At 33.5% G+C, this 15,425-nt stretch overlaps 1 protein-coding gene across 1 annotated transcript; it reads left to right on the top strand.

Annotated features, from left to right (window-relative positions):
• The first annotated feature begins 723 nt into the window (after positions 1-723).
• Positions 724-2,407, top strand: LOC106470371 (exosome complex component rrp45-like). Its single transcript, XM_022398973.1, has one exon. The coding sequence runs from the start codon at positions 1,066-1,068 to the stop codon at positions 2,344-2,346; it is 1,281 nt and encodes a 426-aa protein (XP_022254681.1). The 5' UTR covers positions 724-1,065; the 3' UTR covers positions 2,347-2,407.
• The last annotated feature ends 13,018 nt before the right edge of the window (positions 2,408-15,425 follow it).

Raw genomic sequence — 15,425 nt, 5'->3', positions numbered from 1 at the left:
ACAGGGCCATTCCTTTACTTAAGACGGATCATTTAGTAGAGGTTTGAGAGCACTTAGTGAATAATTAGTTGTGTTTCACACTGAGAAAACACAGCATTATGTACACGAAACAGTGATACTATTCTTATTGGGAAGATGTGCTACCCACATGACTGTTGGTCATCGCCATCGAAAAATATAGGAAACCGTAATCTTAAGGTATCGCTTGACTTGCTAGTGGAAAAGATCACTGGCTACTTCTACATAGTATGTTCAATTTTACAGAAATATTTCTCACTATAAAGCTTACATGTTATCACAGGTAAATAGTCAAGACAAAATAGGTAACTAGGACGAAAGGAATTAGCTACTTTTTTGATAGGCGTTCTATGTTAAAATTACATGCACTTGAATGTATGAGAACTTAAAAATATATATTAGGTTAAAGAATGAGGTATAAAGCTGGTAGTATGCTTGCATACCTCAAAGTAAATTTAAAGCCTAAAAAATATGTATAAATATCTATTCTGTTAAAACCTCGCCTGGGACATTAAAAGCATTAGAAAAATTGTTTAACAGTTAATCATTTCTTTGACCTATTAACCCACGCTTTTACTTTCTAAATTTATATTTTACTACTAGAGTAAATTTAAAAATAATATATATATATATAAAATATACTTGCTCAACCATTTTAAAACCTTGGGGAGTTTTACCATCGTCAACAATACCCACAAGAGGGCAATATAGTGCAACCGCGTGTTCGCGTATTAAGTGTGGGTGAGTCTATTGTTTCTTACTTATTTCTCATTTAAGTTTCCCAATGTATTTTCTTATGTATACTAGAAGCTAAAATTTTGTGTATATTTTAGTATCAGTATCAGGCATAAATAAGTTTGGACGTCCAGTGATTCAGTCTACAGGTTGAGGCCCGTCCAGACAGAGTTAGGCCTACAAGTTGTATTTCTCGAGTAATACTAATTCAAGTAATTGTGAAGTGGTCGGTGCTATCGTTAATACTACAGACATTAAAGCTGTACTGTAGAGGTCAGCTAAGTCCAAGCAATTAGTGTTTAATATTTCACGATGGTTAAAGAAGTTATAACAGCTAAATGTGAACAAGACTTTATTATAGAAAGTGTAAAAGCAGATAAAAGAATTGATGGAAGGGAACTAAATGAGAGTCGTGTAATGCATATAACTTTTGGGAAAACTAGAGGTTGTGTGTTGTGCACGTTGGGGAACACAAGAGTGTTATCGCAAGTTTCATGTGAAATGTCTATGCCTAAAGCTGCCCACCCAACAGAAGGTTCAATTCATATTAACGTTGAATTGTCCCCAATGGCTTCCCCAGTGTTTGAAGCTGGCAGATCTTCAGATCTTGGAATAGAACTTACCAGAGTCCTCGAGAAATGCATTAGAGACTCCCACTGTGTTGATTTGGAAGCTTTGTGTATAGTGGCTGGTGAGAAGGTGTGGAGTTTACGTGTTGATGTTCACGTGATGAACCATGATGGAAACTTGGCAGAATGTGCAGCTATTTCAGCAGTGTCTTCTCTGCATCACTTTAGACGACCAGAAGTTACAGTTGCAGGTGCCGATGTTACAGTTCACTCGGTGGAAGAACATGATCCTATTCCTCTCAGCCTCCATCATATTCCAGTATGTGTCACCTTTGCTTTGTTTAATAGCGGTCAGCAAGTTATTGCTGATCCAACGGAAGCAGAAGAGCTGGCTTCTGAAGGCCGAGTGGTAGTAGGAGTAAATGCTCACCAGGAGATATGTATGATGCATATTAGTGGCTGCACACCATTGCAGAAAGAGCAGGTTCAAAGATTTGTTGAACTTGCAGTGAACAGAGCAAAATATGTCACAGAATCCATCAAAACAAATTTGCAGCACGATGAACAGAACAGGTCTTCAAAGAATCTCGTGGGGTTTGCTAAAGATCTTCAGACTGACAAGATCCTTGCTGTACAAATTAGACCACAAAGAGTTTTCGTTCCTCCACCTCAAGTCAGTACTGAAGAGACTGTTTCTACTGATAAGGAGGTAGAAATGACAGATGAAATTTCACCACCAGAGAAGGAAGTGAAAGTTTTACTCTATGGACCAAAGACAGCTGGGATCGGAGAAGGTGGAGCCTCTCAATGGGAAACAGTAGATCTATCTATTGAAGATAACATTACAACATCAGTAGAAAAAAATATTGATTTGTCTTATGATGATGAGAGTGAGGAGGAGGTAGTAACTCTTGGAGCAGAAGACCTTCAGATAGAATCCCGGGAATCAGACAAAAATGATAAAGCTAAACAAAGACTAAGCCGTGGGTGGTATGCTAAAGATGCATTCTTTGGAGGATGGTGAATCATCTAGTTTTCCTTATATGGTTTGTAAATTTTTCAATAAAGAGTTTTATAAACAGGTATTTTTGATGTACATGTGAAAAATAGTGTTTTGTTTTTTGAACAATAAACATAATCCAGAAAGAAAATTTTAGGTTTGTTGGTTAATAAAGAAAATCAAAAACAACCTGAAATAATGATGTCATATACTCATTTAATAGCTTTTTAAAAATTTTTCTTTTTTGCAGAAAAAAGATATATAAATAAATGATTAGACACATTTGTCTGAATGTTGGATTTTTTTAAAACCAAAACATTTCTAAAATGATTTTTTAAATGCAGCACAATATTGGTACATGTTAGAATATAAATAATACTCACTAGATGTTAAATAGTTAAGAAAAAAACTGGGCAAAATTTAGGATTGGGAAGAATTTTAGTGGCTATAAAAATTCATTCTTTTGGATTTTGTGGATAGAACTTTCATTAGTAGCTATATTGTTTAATTTTGTTGTGCTTGTAAAGCCTACTAATAAGCACGTAAGGATGGAAAAGAATGAGAAACCTAGAATAGCTATAGCAGAAAGGTAAATTGATTTATAACTGAATGTGATAGTAAATGTAGAAGAGAGAAATAAACATTATTTTTAATACATATTCAAATACTTTGTCAGTATGCGATGTATGTATCTGTATATTAAAGAAAGATTGTTGGCCTATGTCAGTGGTCCCCAATTATTTTCCACACTGGGCCACTTCAGATCATGATCATCCGAGTTCCAAATACTTGGCCTGTGTTAGTTGGGGAATACATTATTCCTCAAGTTCGGATTTGCTTGTATGTGCGATATCTGATCAGAGTGAAAGCCACAAGTTAAGACTTGGATAGCCTGAATTGGCCTAGGGGTTGCCTTATTAGAGCTCGCTGGTCTGTGTCATTACTGAATTCATAATAAGAATCTCAGAAATCAATGATTCATCTCCAAAAGACTGCTTTGAATATTTATCAGTCATCATTGCTTCAACTGCCTAAAATTTAATTCACCTAAGTAAAATTACTAATTATCATTATAATTAATTATATTGTAATAGAATTAGTAATTAGACTTAGGTCATCTTACCAATTACTAACCACGACAGTGACCTTTACTCATATCGCTGGTTTCCAACTTGATGATTTCTATCATTTAATACTGTTATGCCACGTTATTTCTTGCATTTAGCAATTTAACCTTTTTTTCTTTTTTCCCTGTGTGTGTCAGGCATTTACAGGTGTCTTTCTATTAAATTTTAAAATGATACTTTGCTACAATGTCTGGTTATAACAGATGGTAGGAAATACATGCAAGACCAAAAAAAAAATATTTTTTGTTAAAATTTCATATCACTTGAGCTGTTGTAAAAAGGCTAAAAATAATAGGAATTGTTTTTCTTTTTTCTGGAGTGTAAAATAGTTGAAAGTGATATGATTCAGTTGTTCAAAAGTATTAGGAATATAAATAGCTTGTCTGTGTAAAGTCATGTTTTATTTTCAGTCTAATAAGATTGATAATAACGATTTGAATATTGTAAACTTTGAAAAGTGTTCAGAATTTTAAACTTGTGAATTTATTGGAAACTTATTTTTGAATGTAGATAATAATTTTTTTTAATTTACTAGTATTTTAAAAATAAAAGGTATTCATAAGTTTAAGTATGTAACTTGCTCCACTATGACTAAAAATGTCCAATGTTTAATTCTTGATTTTGAACCATTGCATTTATTTAATGAGGAACTTATGAATGCAGTGTCAGTACCCTGCACAGGAAAAACTATCATGCTTAACCCCAAAAAAAAGTAATCTTCAAAATTACTCAAATGTAGAATCTTACTGCTAAGTTTATATGCCTTACATGAGCTTTATAAGTTTTCTTGGCAATTAGTGGAATTTACTAATTGATTAATTAACAGGTTCATTAATTGATTACATTCAGTTGATTGATTATTACATCATAAAAGCAAAATATGCTTATAACGCTAACAATTGGGTTTTGGTACGCATGATGGACAGAGCACAGAAAATCGATAATGTCAATTTTTCAATGACTTGGTGATTTTCATGAGTCATGACACCAATTGATTAAGCTGAATAAACTTGAATTAATCAAAAGTAATGATAGAAATCCTAATGAAAATCAGTAATAATTAGAAACTTTATTATTTTCATGACTCGGTTAGTTTAATCACAATTTTGATTAATTTATGATTGGAATAATTGAAAGCAATAATAACTGGAAACACTCGTTTTTATTAGTTGATTATTTTACATGATACGGTTTCTGGTCATGTGTAATTAATTTAATTTAAAATTATAAACTTAATAAAAGAAATTGTAGTAGAGATGTCTGAAGTTAATTTGCATAAAAATTGTTAACTTTATCATTGAACTCTCAGGTAGCTATTGGAATACACTCATTAAAATTCCATTCTTCACAAAAAAGTTTACCCAATTTGACAAAAGTTTTTCTTCATTACCCATTCAAACCGTTTTCAGCCATTATGAGTATATATAATTTGCTGAAATAAAACTATGTACCAAATTTGTTTGACTTTCCCTCTTTTCTTTTTTCTATCTGCGGTACAAAACAAAGTTAATTTTGGCACATGAATTTTTTACTTTTTTTTTGTATTTTGTTTATTTCATCGTAGTAAGTGTTTCTAATTATATAGAATATATTTTTTACTGTACTTGTATCTAAATTTTCCATATTCATAGAATCAGCAAGTTCTTTCAAAGCATTGTTTCTTACAACTCTGTTTTTATAATTAAAATCATAGAAATCCCAAAGGCAAGGATATCTTGCATATTGTTCCACAAACTTAACAGTATCTTCAGTGCTTCACTTATTCATTTTAATATTAATAAACAAATCGGAGCTCATTAATCCCGTATTCAATTCACAAATCTGCATGACAATTCAGGGTTGGTGTCATGAAAAGTTGGACCTGTCCAACTCATGTAAGTTATTTGCACCACTAAGCATAGTGCATGTGTGTTGTTGATGTTTCTAGTGACGCCACCTAGTTTCATAATGTAAGTTTGTCTTAATACACTAAACTCCATTCTGTACTTGCATGTTCCTGTATACTTTGGTTTTGCAACAACAAAATAAACTTGGCTGTTGTGCCTACAAATAATTTCTGTAAGGGTTTTGAAGGAGGTTAAGGATTGGATATGTGAGCCACTTGCTATTATTTTTTTTTTAAGTCCCTGATAAGTGAATAGGTGCCAGAGGGTTGGAAGTTGGCTAATGTTACTCCTTTTTTCAAGGGAGGTGATGAAAATTGTCCCAGTAACTATAGACCCATTAGTCTTACATCAGTTGTGGGAAATGCTTTGGAAAGTCTGATAAAAGATGCTTTGCAAAGTCATTTAACAACATTTAGAGTTTTATTGGATAATCAACATTGTTTCACTAAGGGAAAATATTGCCTTACAGATCTTTTGATATTCTTTAAAAAGGTTACTGCATATGTAGATGAGGGTAAGGGTGTAGATTTGGTGTATCTGGATTTTCATAAAGCATTTGGCAAGGCTCGACATAAAAGGTTTGTAAAGAAAAAATCTATAGGTGTGAGGGATAAGTTAGTTAATTGGATAGAAGAAAGCAGAGGGTTGTTACAAATGAAGTTCAGTCAAACTGGATTAATGTCACAAGTGGAGTACCTCAGTCTTAGAACCTTTGCTCTTTTTGATTTACATTAATGACATAGATGAAGGAAGGGTCAATAAATTAAATTTTTAGATGATATTAAAAGTCTTGGATTTTGCTAGCTGTGAAGTGGATGCTGCTGATTTACAAAAGGATTTATATCATTTAGTGAGTTGGGCAAAAAATGGCAGATGGGTTTTAATTATAATAAACACATGTTGGTTATCATAATTTGAATTATAAGAATAATTTGGATGGGAATAACCTTAACAGTGTTATGAAGGAAAGGGATCTTGGTGTAATAGTCGATCAGTCTCTAAAGCCATCCAAGCAGTGTGTTGTTACTAGTGGTATGGCAAATAGGATTTTAGGTTGTACCTACAGAAATATTGAATACAAATCTAAAGAGGTTATAATTTTATTGTATAAGTTACTGATTAGGCTACACTTGAAGTATTTTGTTCTGTCTTTGGCTCCTTATATTAGGGAGGACATTGAATTGTAGGAAAGGGGTTACTAGAATTGTGCCTGAGATGGGTGGGTTTGTCATATGAGGAGAGGCTGAAATCTCTCAAATTGTTTTCTCTTCAAATAAGAAGAGTTAAGGAAGATCTTATTAGGTGTTTAAAATTGTAAAGTGGATTGATAGTGTTGATGCATCATCTTTTTTCAAATTTAACGGTGAGAATAGTAGGACTAGGGGACACATAAATTTGGGCAAGGTATGAGTCATCTTCAGCTAAGACAGTTTCACTTTTCTAACAGGGTGGTTGGCCTTTGGATATTGTAAAGGCAGTAAATTTAAGTGAGTTTAAGAAAGCTTGATAACTATATGAATAATAAGGGCTGGCTTTGAGTTTTTTTTTCTTTTAATTTTATTTTACAATAGTTATAGATGAACAATAAGTCCCTTGTTGTCCCTAAACATTATATCATGTTAAATATGTAATGTAACATTTATTTTATATTTATGAGTGTCTTTCACAAACCAAATCTGTTTTTATCATTAGATGAGACAGCAACGTCTAGAGGGCAAACATCTTTGTTGGGCCCCCTTTCTCTTTTTTTTTAATGATTTTTAAGAACTTATCAGTATCAAGGATACTGTTAACTACCACAAGAAAAAGACAGTTGGAGTTTCTCAGACACGTTATGAGGAAAGAAGAAATTGAAAGCCTGATCGTAACTGGAAGGAGAGAACGTGGAATACAAAGGTTGACTTATGTCAAGAGTTTATCCAAGTGGATGAATGTATCGACATTGGGAATTCTTTTTGCATCAAGGAGAAGTGTTCTGTGAAAGACCTTGGTCAACAACGTCCTGTTTGGATGCTGTACACAGAAAGAGAGAGTTTAATAGTAAAAGATAATCAGACATTCTCAAAGGACAACTTAGTATACAGTAGTGAAAATATATATACATCCTTTAAACATTTGTTACATAAAATAAATTCATTTCTGCAACAAAAAACTATTGTTTCTGCGGAAGGGGGCCACCTGTTTTAACCATTCACATCGTTATACAATAGTGTGTTCGATGACGAGGAACCCACTTTGATACTAATAATGCTTGGAGACGGCTTGAATGGGTAATGAAGAAAACTTTAATATAAGTTTAACATAACAGCAAATGTACAACGTTTCGACAAGGTTTTGTCATCATCAGGTACCTGTTGTTGCCTATCTGTCAGTAGACATTATAATGACGTCACATAAGAGACACTTAACGTTGAAATTTGTACTGTCGTGACGTCAGTAAATCGTGCGCATGCCATGAGTCACGGGATAAATTATGCAATATGTAGGCTACAATACGACATTGACATACGAACTTCAAGAGCAAGAAATAAAAATATTTGTTACTCTTAATTTTGGTTTTATTTACTCTCGAAACAGAACATTTTCGGGAACCCCGCGAAAGTAAATCTAGTATATTTTTTTTTATAAAATACGTGTATTGTTTTATAAACAACAAAGTGTAATAAGTAGCTTGAGTACAATAGTACGTGGAACCAATAACTAGTGATTATATGACATGAATGGGTTAATAAATAAAACACAGTAACATATGTACAACGTCTCGACCAGGTTTTATCACCGTCATACAGTATGGAACATAGATGTCACGTGACCGGAGATTACTTAGTACAGAAATCTTGGTACCCCGGGGTGTTGGTTTAGAGTAGGGTTATTTTGTTCAACCTTGACCTCTCTCGTTCGTTGACGTTTGGTTTTTATTTAAAATTACAGTGTTTTTAATCGATATACTGTAGTTTTTTTTAGTTGCAATGGTGTTACACAAGGAAATGTGTTGTTTTTTTTATTATTATTTTCGGTAAATCTGGTTTCCAATTTTCTTGTAGCTTCTCCAATATGGAATTACGGACAGTTACTGAACTTTATTTCGTGATTCTACTTAATTTTTGCTTTGTAATGATTTTAGTTTAGGGCCAGGTTTTTGAGTGAATTTGAAGTCGACAGGAACTTTGTTTAATGTCCAGTTTGAATTATTTTTGAACTTATTTCGTGGATAAATGATAAAGTATAGTGTAATGTCGTGTTGCAGATGGCTCATTTGTTTTAATTTTGTTCGTGAGCTTTTCGTTGTGGTGGTTGTTTGAGAAGTTTTCAACAATAACTAGTGAAAACTTGTAGTGTGAATGAAGGAATGCTTTATAAGGTTGATTTCTTCATCTATGTAGTCAGTTGAGTAGCGTCTTTAAGTTGTGTTAATAAGGTATTAATGTATTGATTTTTATTTGGTTTCATGTGCATAATGCCAAGATAATAAGATTGTGTGTCAGATCTAAAAATGTCGAGGCTAAAAAAAGATAACTGATTGTTGTTTATGTTCGATGGTGAACTTAATATTGGAGAGAATGGTTTATGCGTTCAAAAAAAAAGTTTGTACGTGTTCGTAATAGTAAAACTAGCAGAAGTGTCATTGACATATCTATTTCTGTATTTGGGGGGTGGGGTGGAGCGCGGACTGTGTTTTGATTCGGGTTATAAATATGTTGGTCGATGACAGTTTTCCTGGTTCCTCTTCTTCCGAGCACATAGAAACTTTTTTTTGAACACATAAACGCCATACGCCTCGTTATCGTTTCTTAGCCTCGACATTTTTAGATCTGACTCGCTGTTCAAAATCAACATTCTCCATAAGAACACTCACATTCTCTGGAATTCCGGCCATAAAAACCAAACACTAAATCAATATACTAATACATTATAAACACAGCTTCAAGACTTTGTTCAATTGATTACATAAATGAAGAAATCAACCTTATAAAGCATTCCTCCATTCACTCTTAACAAATTTTTCACTAGTTAATGTTGGAAACTTCTCAAAGTACCACCACAACGAAAATCTCACGAACAAAATTAATACTAATGAACCAACCAACAACACCGCAATACACTGCAGTTTGCCATTGAACACAAAATTCCTGTCGACTTCAAATTCACTCAAAAACCCGGAAGAAAATTGGAAACCAGATTTACCGAATATAATAATATAAAACCCTCCCCTGTTTACCACCACCATTGCAACTCAAAAACACCAAACTATAATTATTAAAAACACTAATTTTAAACAAAGATCCAAACATCAACAAACGAAAAATCAAGGAAGTGGTCCTAATGGAATAAAACCACTCTTCTCTGATTCGATGACGAGGAACCCACTTTGAGACTAATAACGGTTGGAGATGGCTTGAATGGGTAATGAAGAAAAACTGTCTCCAACCATTATTAACCCTTCTCTAAACCAACACCCCAGGGTGCCAAGATTCCTTTACTAAGCTGTTAAGCAATCTCCGGTCATGTGACCTCTTTGTTCCATACTGTACGTATAGTCCTGTGTCTATTTAAACTACTTCCCTACCTGATGGTAACGACAGCTTGTCAGTTTCTTAATATTGTGTGTAATAACGCTTGCCTTCATTACCCGAGGAATTCATCATCAAACTCGTGTGTTCCGTAAGTACAGTTTGCTCTGTTTTTTCTTTAATATCACTTTCAGTAACGGTATTGGTTAAAATATTTAATATATTTATTATTTTTATTATACATTATTTGTATGTTGTTGTTGGCGGCCTTTGACCGGGGTTACTATTGAGGGATGGAATTCCCCAAAACGGCTAGAACTCGGTGATACTGAGTGAATTGAATGATAATTTAGGCTTCATATTTATCTTAGTATATTAATCAGCTTCCATGTTGAATAATAATTCAAAAGAATTACTTACTTACATCAATCCCACATATTTTTTTGGAGTCCTGTATAAATATTAGTTCAAAATGGTAAGTACAGTACAAGATAAAAACACCACACATATATTCAACCTCCGTCAGTTGACTTCTTTTTTTAATGTTGCCTTGTTATTACAATGGTAATCATGTTTACTTGAACTCAACTAGCATCATAGTGACTTCTTTTTTTAATGTTGCCTTGTTATTACAATGGTAATCATGTTTACTTGAACTCAACTAGCATCATCTTCGGGATCCAGAGAAGTAATGACATAAGTAAAACTTGGATTGAAACAACTCGTGCATGTAGTCAATTATTTTTATTACACTCACATAGGTAGTGTGATTATTAAGTTTTATTAGTAATTGAATTCATTATGTTTCATATTTAGTTACTGACCTTCATTACGCTTCACCGATCGTTAAATAAGCATGCATAATACTGGCACGTAGCAATATTTTTACAACGTGAAACTTAGATTATAAACTCAACTATTTGTGACAAATATTTTTTTTATTATATTTTATACTAACGCAACTGTTTGGTTTATGGAAATCTGTATTATAGATAGCATACGTTGAGAAAGTTGAACAGTGTTTAATTAGATCACGTTTGTTACTCAGAAAGTGAAAGTGGATGATTTACTTTCTAGGTGAACCAAAGAGTAAAAGTTACCGTAATTATATTTTACCTGAACTGTCAGAATTAACCCTATTACCAATGGGATCCATAGCGATCAGTTTTTTTTTTGTTTTTTTTTTTGCACACGTTTCTCTAGACTGGTTATACAAAAACTTGTTTGTGTGTCATGGAGTCTCTCATGACGTATGAGTCACAAATAAAATAAACGAAAATACAATTAAGGTTGCAATTAATGCCTGTAAATACCGCTGCGGTATCCAGACAAAAGCACGTACAGAATAAGAACTCTTCCCAGAGGATACTAGAGATAGTGAACTGTGATAGATACTGGAAACCTTACTATTACAACTGATATTTTGAGGGATCGATGCTATTAATAATCCAAGGAGATTATACTATAAGAATGATTCTTCAAGCTCAACCAGGTCAAATGAATAATAAAAAAAAAAGCTAACCAAACTTTAAAACAGCATTAATTTGTTGATTTTACTGGGAAAAGTCCAGCTGAGAGTACTCCATTTAGGTCAAACGGGGTTAGAAGTTCATTGTCTGAGGAAATGCGTCCAGAGTTCATAGGTTGATTGATGTATAACGTTGTAATATGGTGATCAACAATGGTTCGACCCGACGTCAGGAGTTTTCTTCAGTAAGAAAAGGAATTTATGCAAACAGCTGGTGGGTATAAAGTCCAACAAAAAAGAAAGAAAGTTGGGAGTTACCGTTAACGTAGAAAGCTTCTCTACGTCATATGACGTGTGGGCAGTTGACATGCAGGAAGAGTGAATATTGGTAACTGACTTCATGATCAGGAAATCTGAAAATTTCTGTGGAAACGTTGTTTGTGTACTTACGCCTACAACTACAAGTGAAAGTAGCAAATGTTAAGGAAGGAGATAAGCTAATTTGTTATTTTTATGTGGACACGGCATTATAATAGAACATGTTAAAACAATATCTACATTAACACCTCCTGCCCACTCTTAAGGCCCCGGCATGGCCAGGTGGTTAGGGCGCTCGACTCACAATCTGAGGGTCGCGGGTTCGAATCCCCGTTCCACCAAACATGCTCGCCCTCTCAGCCGTGGGGGCGTTATACTGTGACGATCAATCCCACTATTCGTTGGTAAAAGAGTAGCTCAAGAGTTGGCGGTGGGAGGTGATGACTACCTGCCTTCCCTCTAGTCTTACACTGCTAAATTAGGGACGGCTGGCGCAGATAGCCCTCGTGTAGCTTTGCGCGAAATTCAAAAAACAAACAAACCCACTCTTAAAAATCCCTGAGTATGAATTTTAATTATTAGGCTCTTTTGTGATCTATATAATGGTTATCTGAGAAAAGGTAAACCATAGGCACAAGCCTACTGAAGTGACTGAACAACTAACAAAGTTTTTCAATACTTTTTGTTCATTCTTCAGCACCTTGCACATACGTAATGGAAAGGTTTGCAAATACCATACAAATCCATTCTCCTATAGTAAATATTTCATATTTACAACTAAAGTTCTGATTAAGAAATGTATTAGGTCTAATGAGTTTATCTGCTAATTCACCGTAGGTGCATGATTTTATGTAGCAGGATCAAATCATAGAAATTATGAACAGTTTCATGGGATAGTTATATGTATTATGTCCAACATTAACTTGCGAAGTTGTGTTGTATTTAAGTGAACTCTTTTGGATTATTCGTTTAAAAAGAAGGATACTAACTCCAGTTTATTAATGATAACAAAAGTGTTTTATTTCTTGAACTTCAAGTTTAAAAAGCTTTAGCAACGCTCATTGATAGGCCCGAGTTCACAGTAGATGCTACCACAACAATATCACTTACTTACTATGTTTGTAACCAGTACCACTCACAAAAATCTTCAGTGGTGTTGTATTTTCTATCATTACAAGTCAAGTTCTTCACTACTAGTCGGATTCTTGCGGAGATTGTGTAGAGACTTTCAGAACTTTGGCAATGTCTGTAACTTTTGTTTTAACAATATTTTAATTCGGTATAGTTTTATACGTATTATTGCAGTTTATATATATATATTGAACTGGTAAGACAGAGCTCACTAGGTGGTAAGGTTTCGCTTTTTCACACACTCTCTCTCCTACCAGTCCAACACACACAACAAAACACTTATCCTTAATGTTTGTATTATGATTATCTTCTTGTTAATAAACGTTGCACTTCTACATCTTTTAGCTTCGACTATTCCAGTTGAAGATTGGAAAGATACTCGGTCACACTCTTTTTAGTGTGGTATCTTATAAACCTCCAGTTAATGGGCTAACTGACTGCTCTGTAGAAAACTATTCTATTGGAAGTACTGCATTTACATATGAATTCGCACTGCATCGCATCATACATATCTAGTAAAATGGGTAAAATAGCTGTACTAAAGTGATTAGGTGAATGTTTGTTGCACAATAACCAGTGCTGAATTTTATTGTGTTGAAATTTGTCAAACATGTGATGTCACTATAAGGGTAAATATTTCGTATTCAAAATCCAATTTCCATTTCTGTGAGAACAGAAGAAAATATAGGCGGCGCTATTATTTGAGATTACTTATATAAGTATATATTACAGAGAGAAAACGCGCAACTTAACTTCCTTTGAATTAAGCAGCAAGGAAAAAAATAACTGGGTACCATATAAAAATCGCATTAAAACAACTTTTAAAAATGCATACCTTATTAATTTATACTATTTTAAACTGCAATACATTAATTACTTTGACTCTTTTAAATAATCACAACACATATTGACAAAACTCACCATTTTAACACTTTGACATCTGTTTTTAAGTTGGAGTGGTGAACATGGTGCCTGATGCCATTTCCAAAGGTAGAGTGACAGTGAATGTGTACTGGGTGGCCTGAGAGCGCTATACCATTGGATACGGTGATTACAAACAGCCAAAGTATTCGCTGACAGTCTGATAGTTTGGTTGTAAAAGAAAATTTCAGGTATAAACTGATTAACGTATTTTTATATACACATTTTAAGATTTCAAGTGTAGGGACTTGGCTCAAAGCTCAAATGCCGAACCACTGTTCAGGCAGCACTACATCTCCCTTGATACCACCACATACTTAAAAAACATAGTGCTACACATGACAGTTTTAGAACTACTTACTTCACCAGTTCTACATTAGTTAAAGTTCAGCTGCTACACACACATAGTCTTACACATATATAAATTATCTAATTCTATTTTATACTTCTAAGACAGAACAAAAACAATTAAACATTCATTCACCTTAGATGTACTAAAAACCATTTTAATAAATTTTGCGGAGGCTTTGATGAAAATGTTTATTTATTCATTTATTTTTTTTCATTTTCGCAAACTGTGGAGTTGTTTAAATAAAACACCATTTTCTCCGGAGAAATCAGAAGTTGGATGGTATTCTAGGAGGCATGAATACTGAGAAGATCGGCGTGACCACATACTGGGCTATTGTGTTTTGTAATTATACATGTAAGCACGTGACACTGTCTCCTCTGTAGGCAGTACTGCTCATATCTCTTTTGTGGAAAGACAAATTCAATATTCACAAAACTGAACTTTTTGACTAGCTGACTGATAGTAACTTTTTAACATATTTGCTGACTCAATAGTCAGCAAAAACTTAACAAACGTAAACATTAATCGACAACCTATCTAACTTATAATGGCTGGAGACGGTTTGAATGGGTAATGAAGAAAAACTTTAACATAACAACAAATGTACAACGTTTCGACAAGGTTTTGTCATCTAACTTAACTTGCTCTTATGTTTTTCTCAAACTCTTCAAATATCAAAGAAGGTTCTAGTCATTAGGCCTCGCTCACCAATTGACGTGAAACAGTACAAATTTCTAAATTAAAAAAAACAACAACATAACCTACAATAAGTATGCACGTGAAACTACTCATGATCGTCACGTGAAGGAAAAAATACTTTAAATTATTGAGAGAAAGTGAATTATAAACTCACGTTTAGAGTTCTCTGACATGTTTGTTTCTGACATTGAAAAATTAGGCTTTGCTGTTGAAGTTTTGTCCTTGGTTTAATGTTTATTTTAATACCTGCTGATCATGAATGTCTGATTTATATTTCAAGAAAAACGTGTTTGCATTTCTTCTTTGTTTATTATACTTTATTATATCTAAGTTTTTATCCAAATACAATTTGTTTTACTCTTTAACGTAATTTATCATAACACAATAGCCAATAATTTGTATTTTATTTTCCTGTTTACCTACTATTATTTTGTTTTTTGGAATTTTGTGCAAAGCTATTTAAGGACTATACACAATAATTAATCATGATCTCAGTGATTTGAATATTATACTAACTTTTCAGTCACTGAACGAACTGAAAACTCTTATTGCTTCACCGATTCTTGTATATATACACCTGGAAAAAAGTTAAGCACCCCCAAATATTTTTCAGGATTGCTTATTGAAAATAAGGTTTAATTTTCATGATGTTGAGCAATGTTCATAATTTCAAACATAATTAAAAGGATG

The sequence above is a fragment of the Limulus polyphemus genome, unplaced genomic scaffold, assembly GCF_000517525.1.
Source record: "Limulus polyphemus unplaced genomic scaffold, Limulus_polyphemus-2.1.2 Scaffold3968, whole genome shotgun sequence".
NCBI lineage: Eukaryota > Metazoa > Arthropoda > Merostomata > Xiphosura > Limulidae > Limulus > Limulus polyphemus.
The sequence above is the reverse complement of the archived record's forward strand: the minus strand, read 5'-3'. Positions and strand labels throughout refer to the sequence as shown.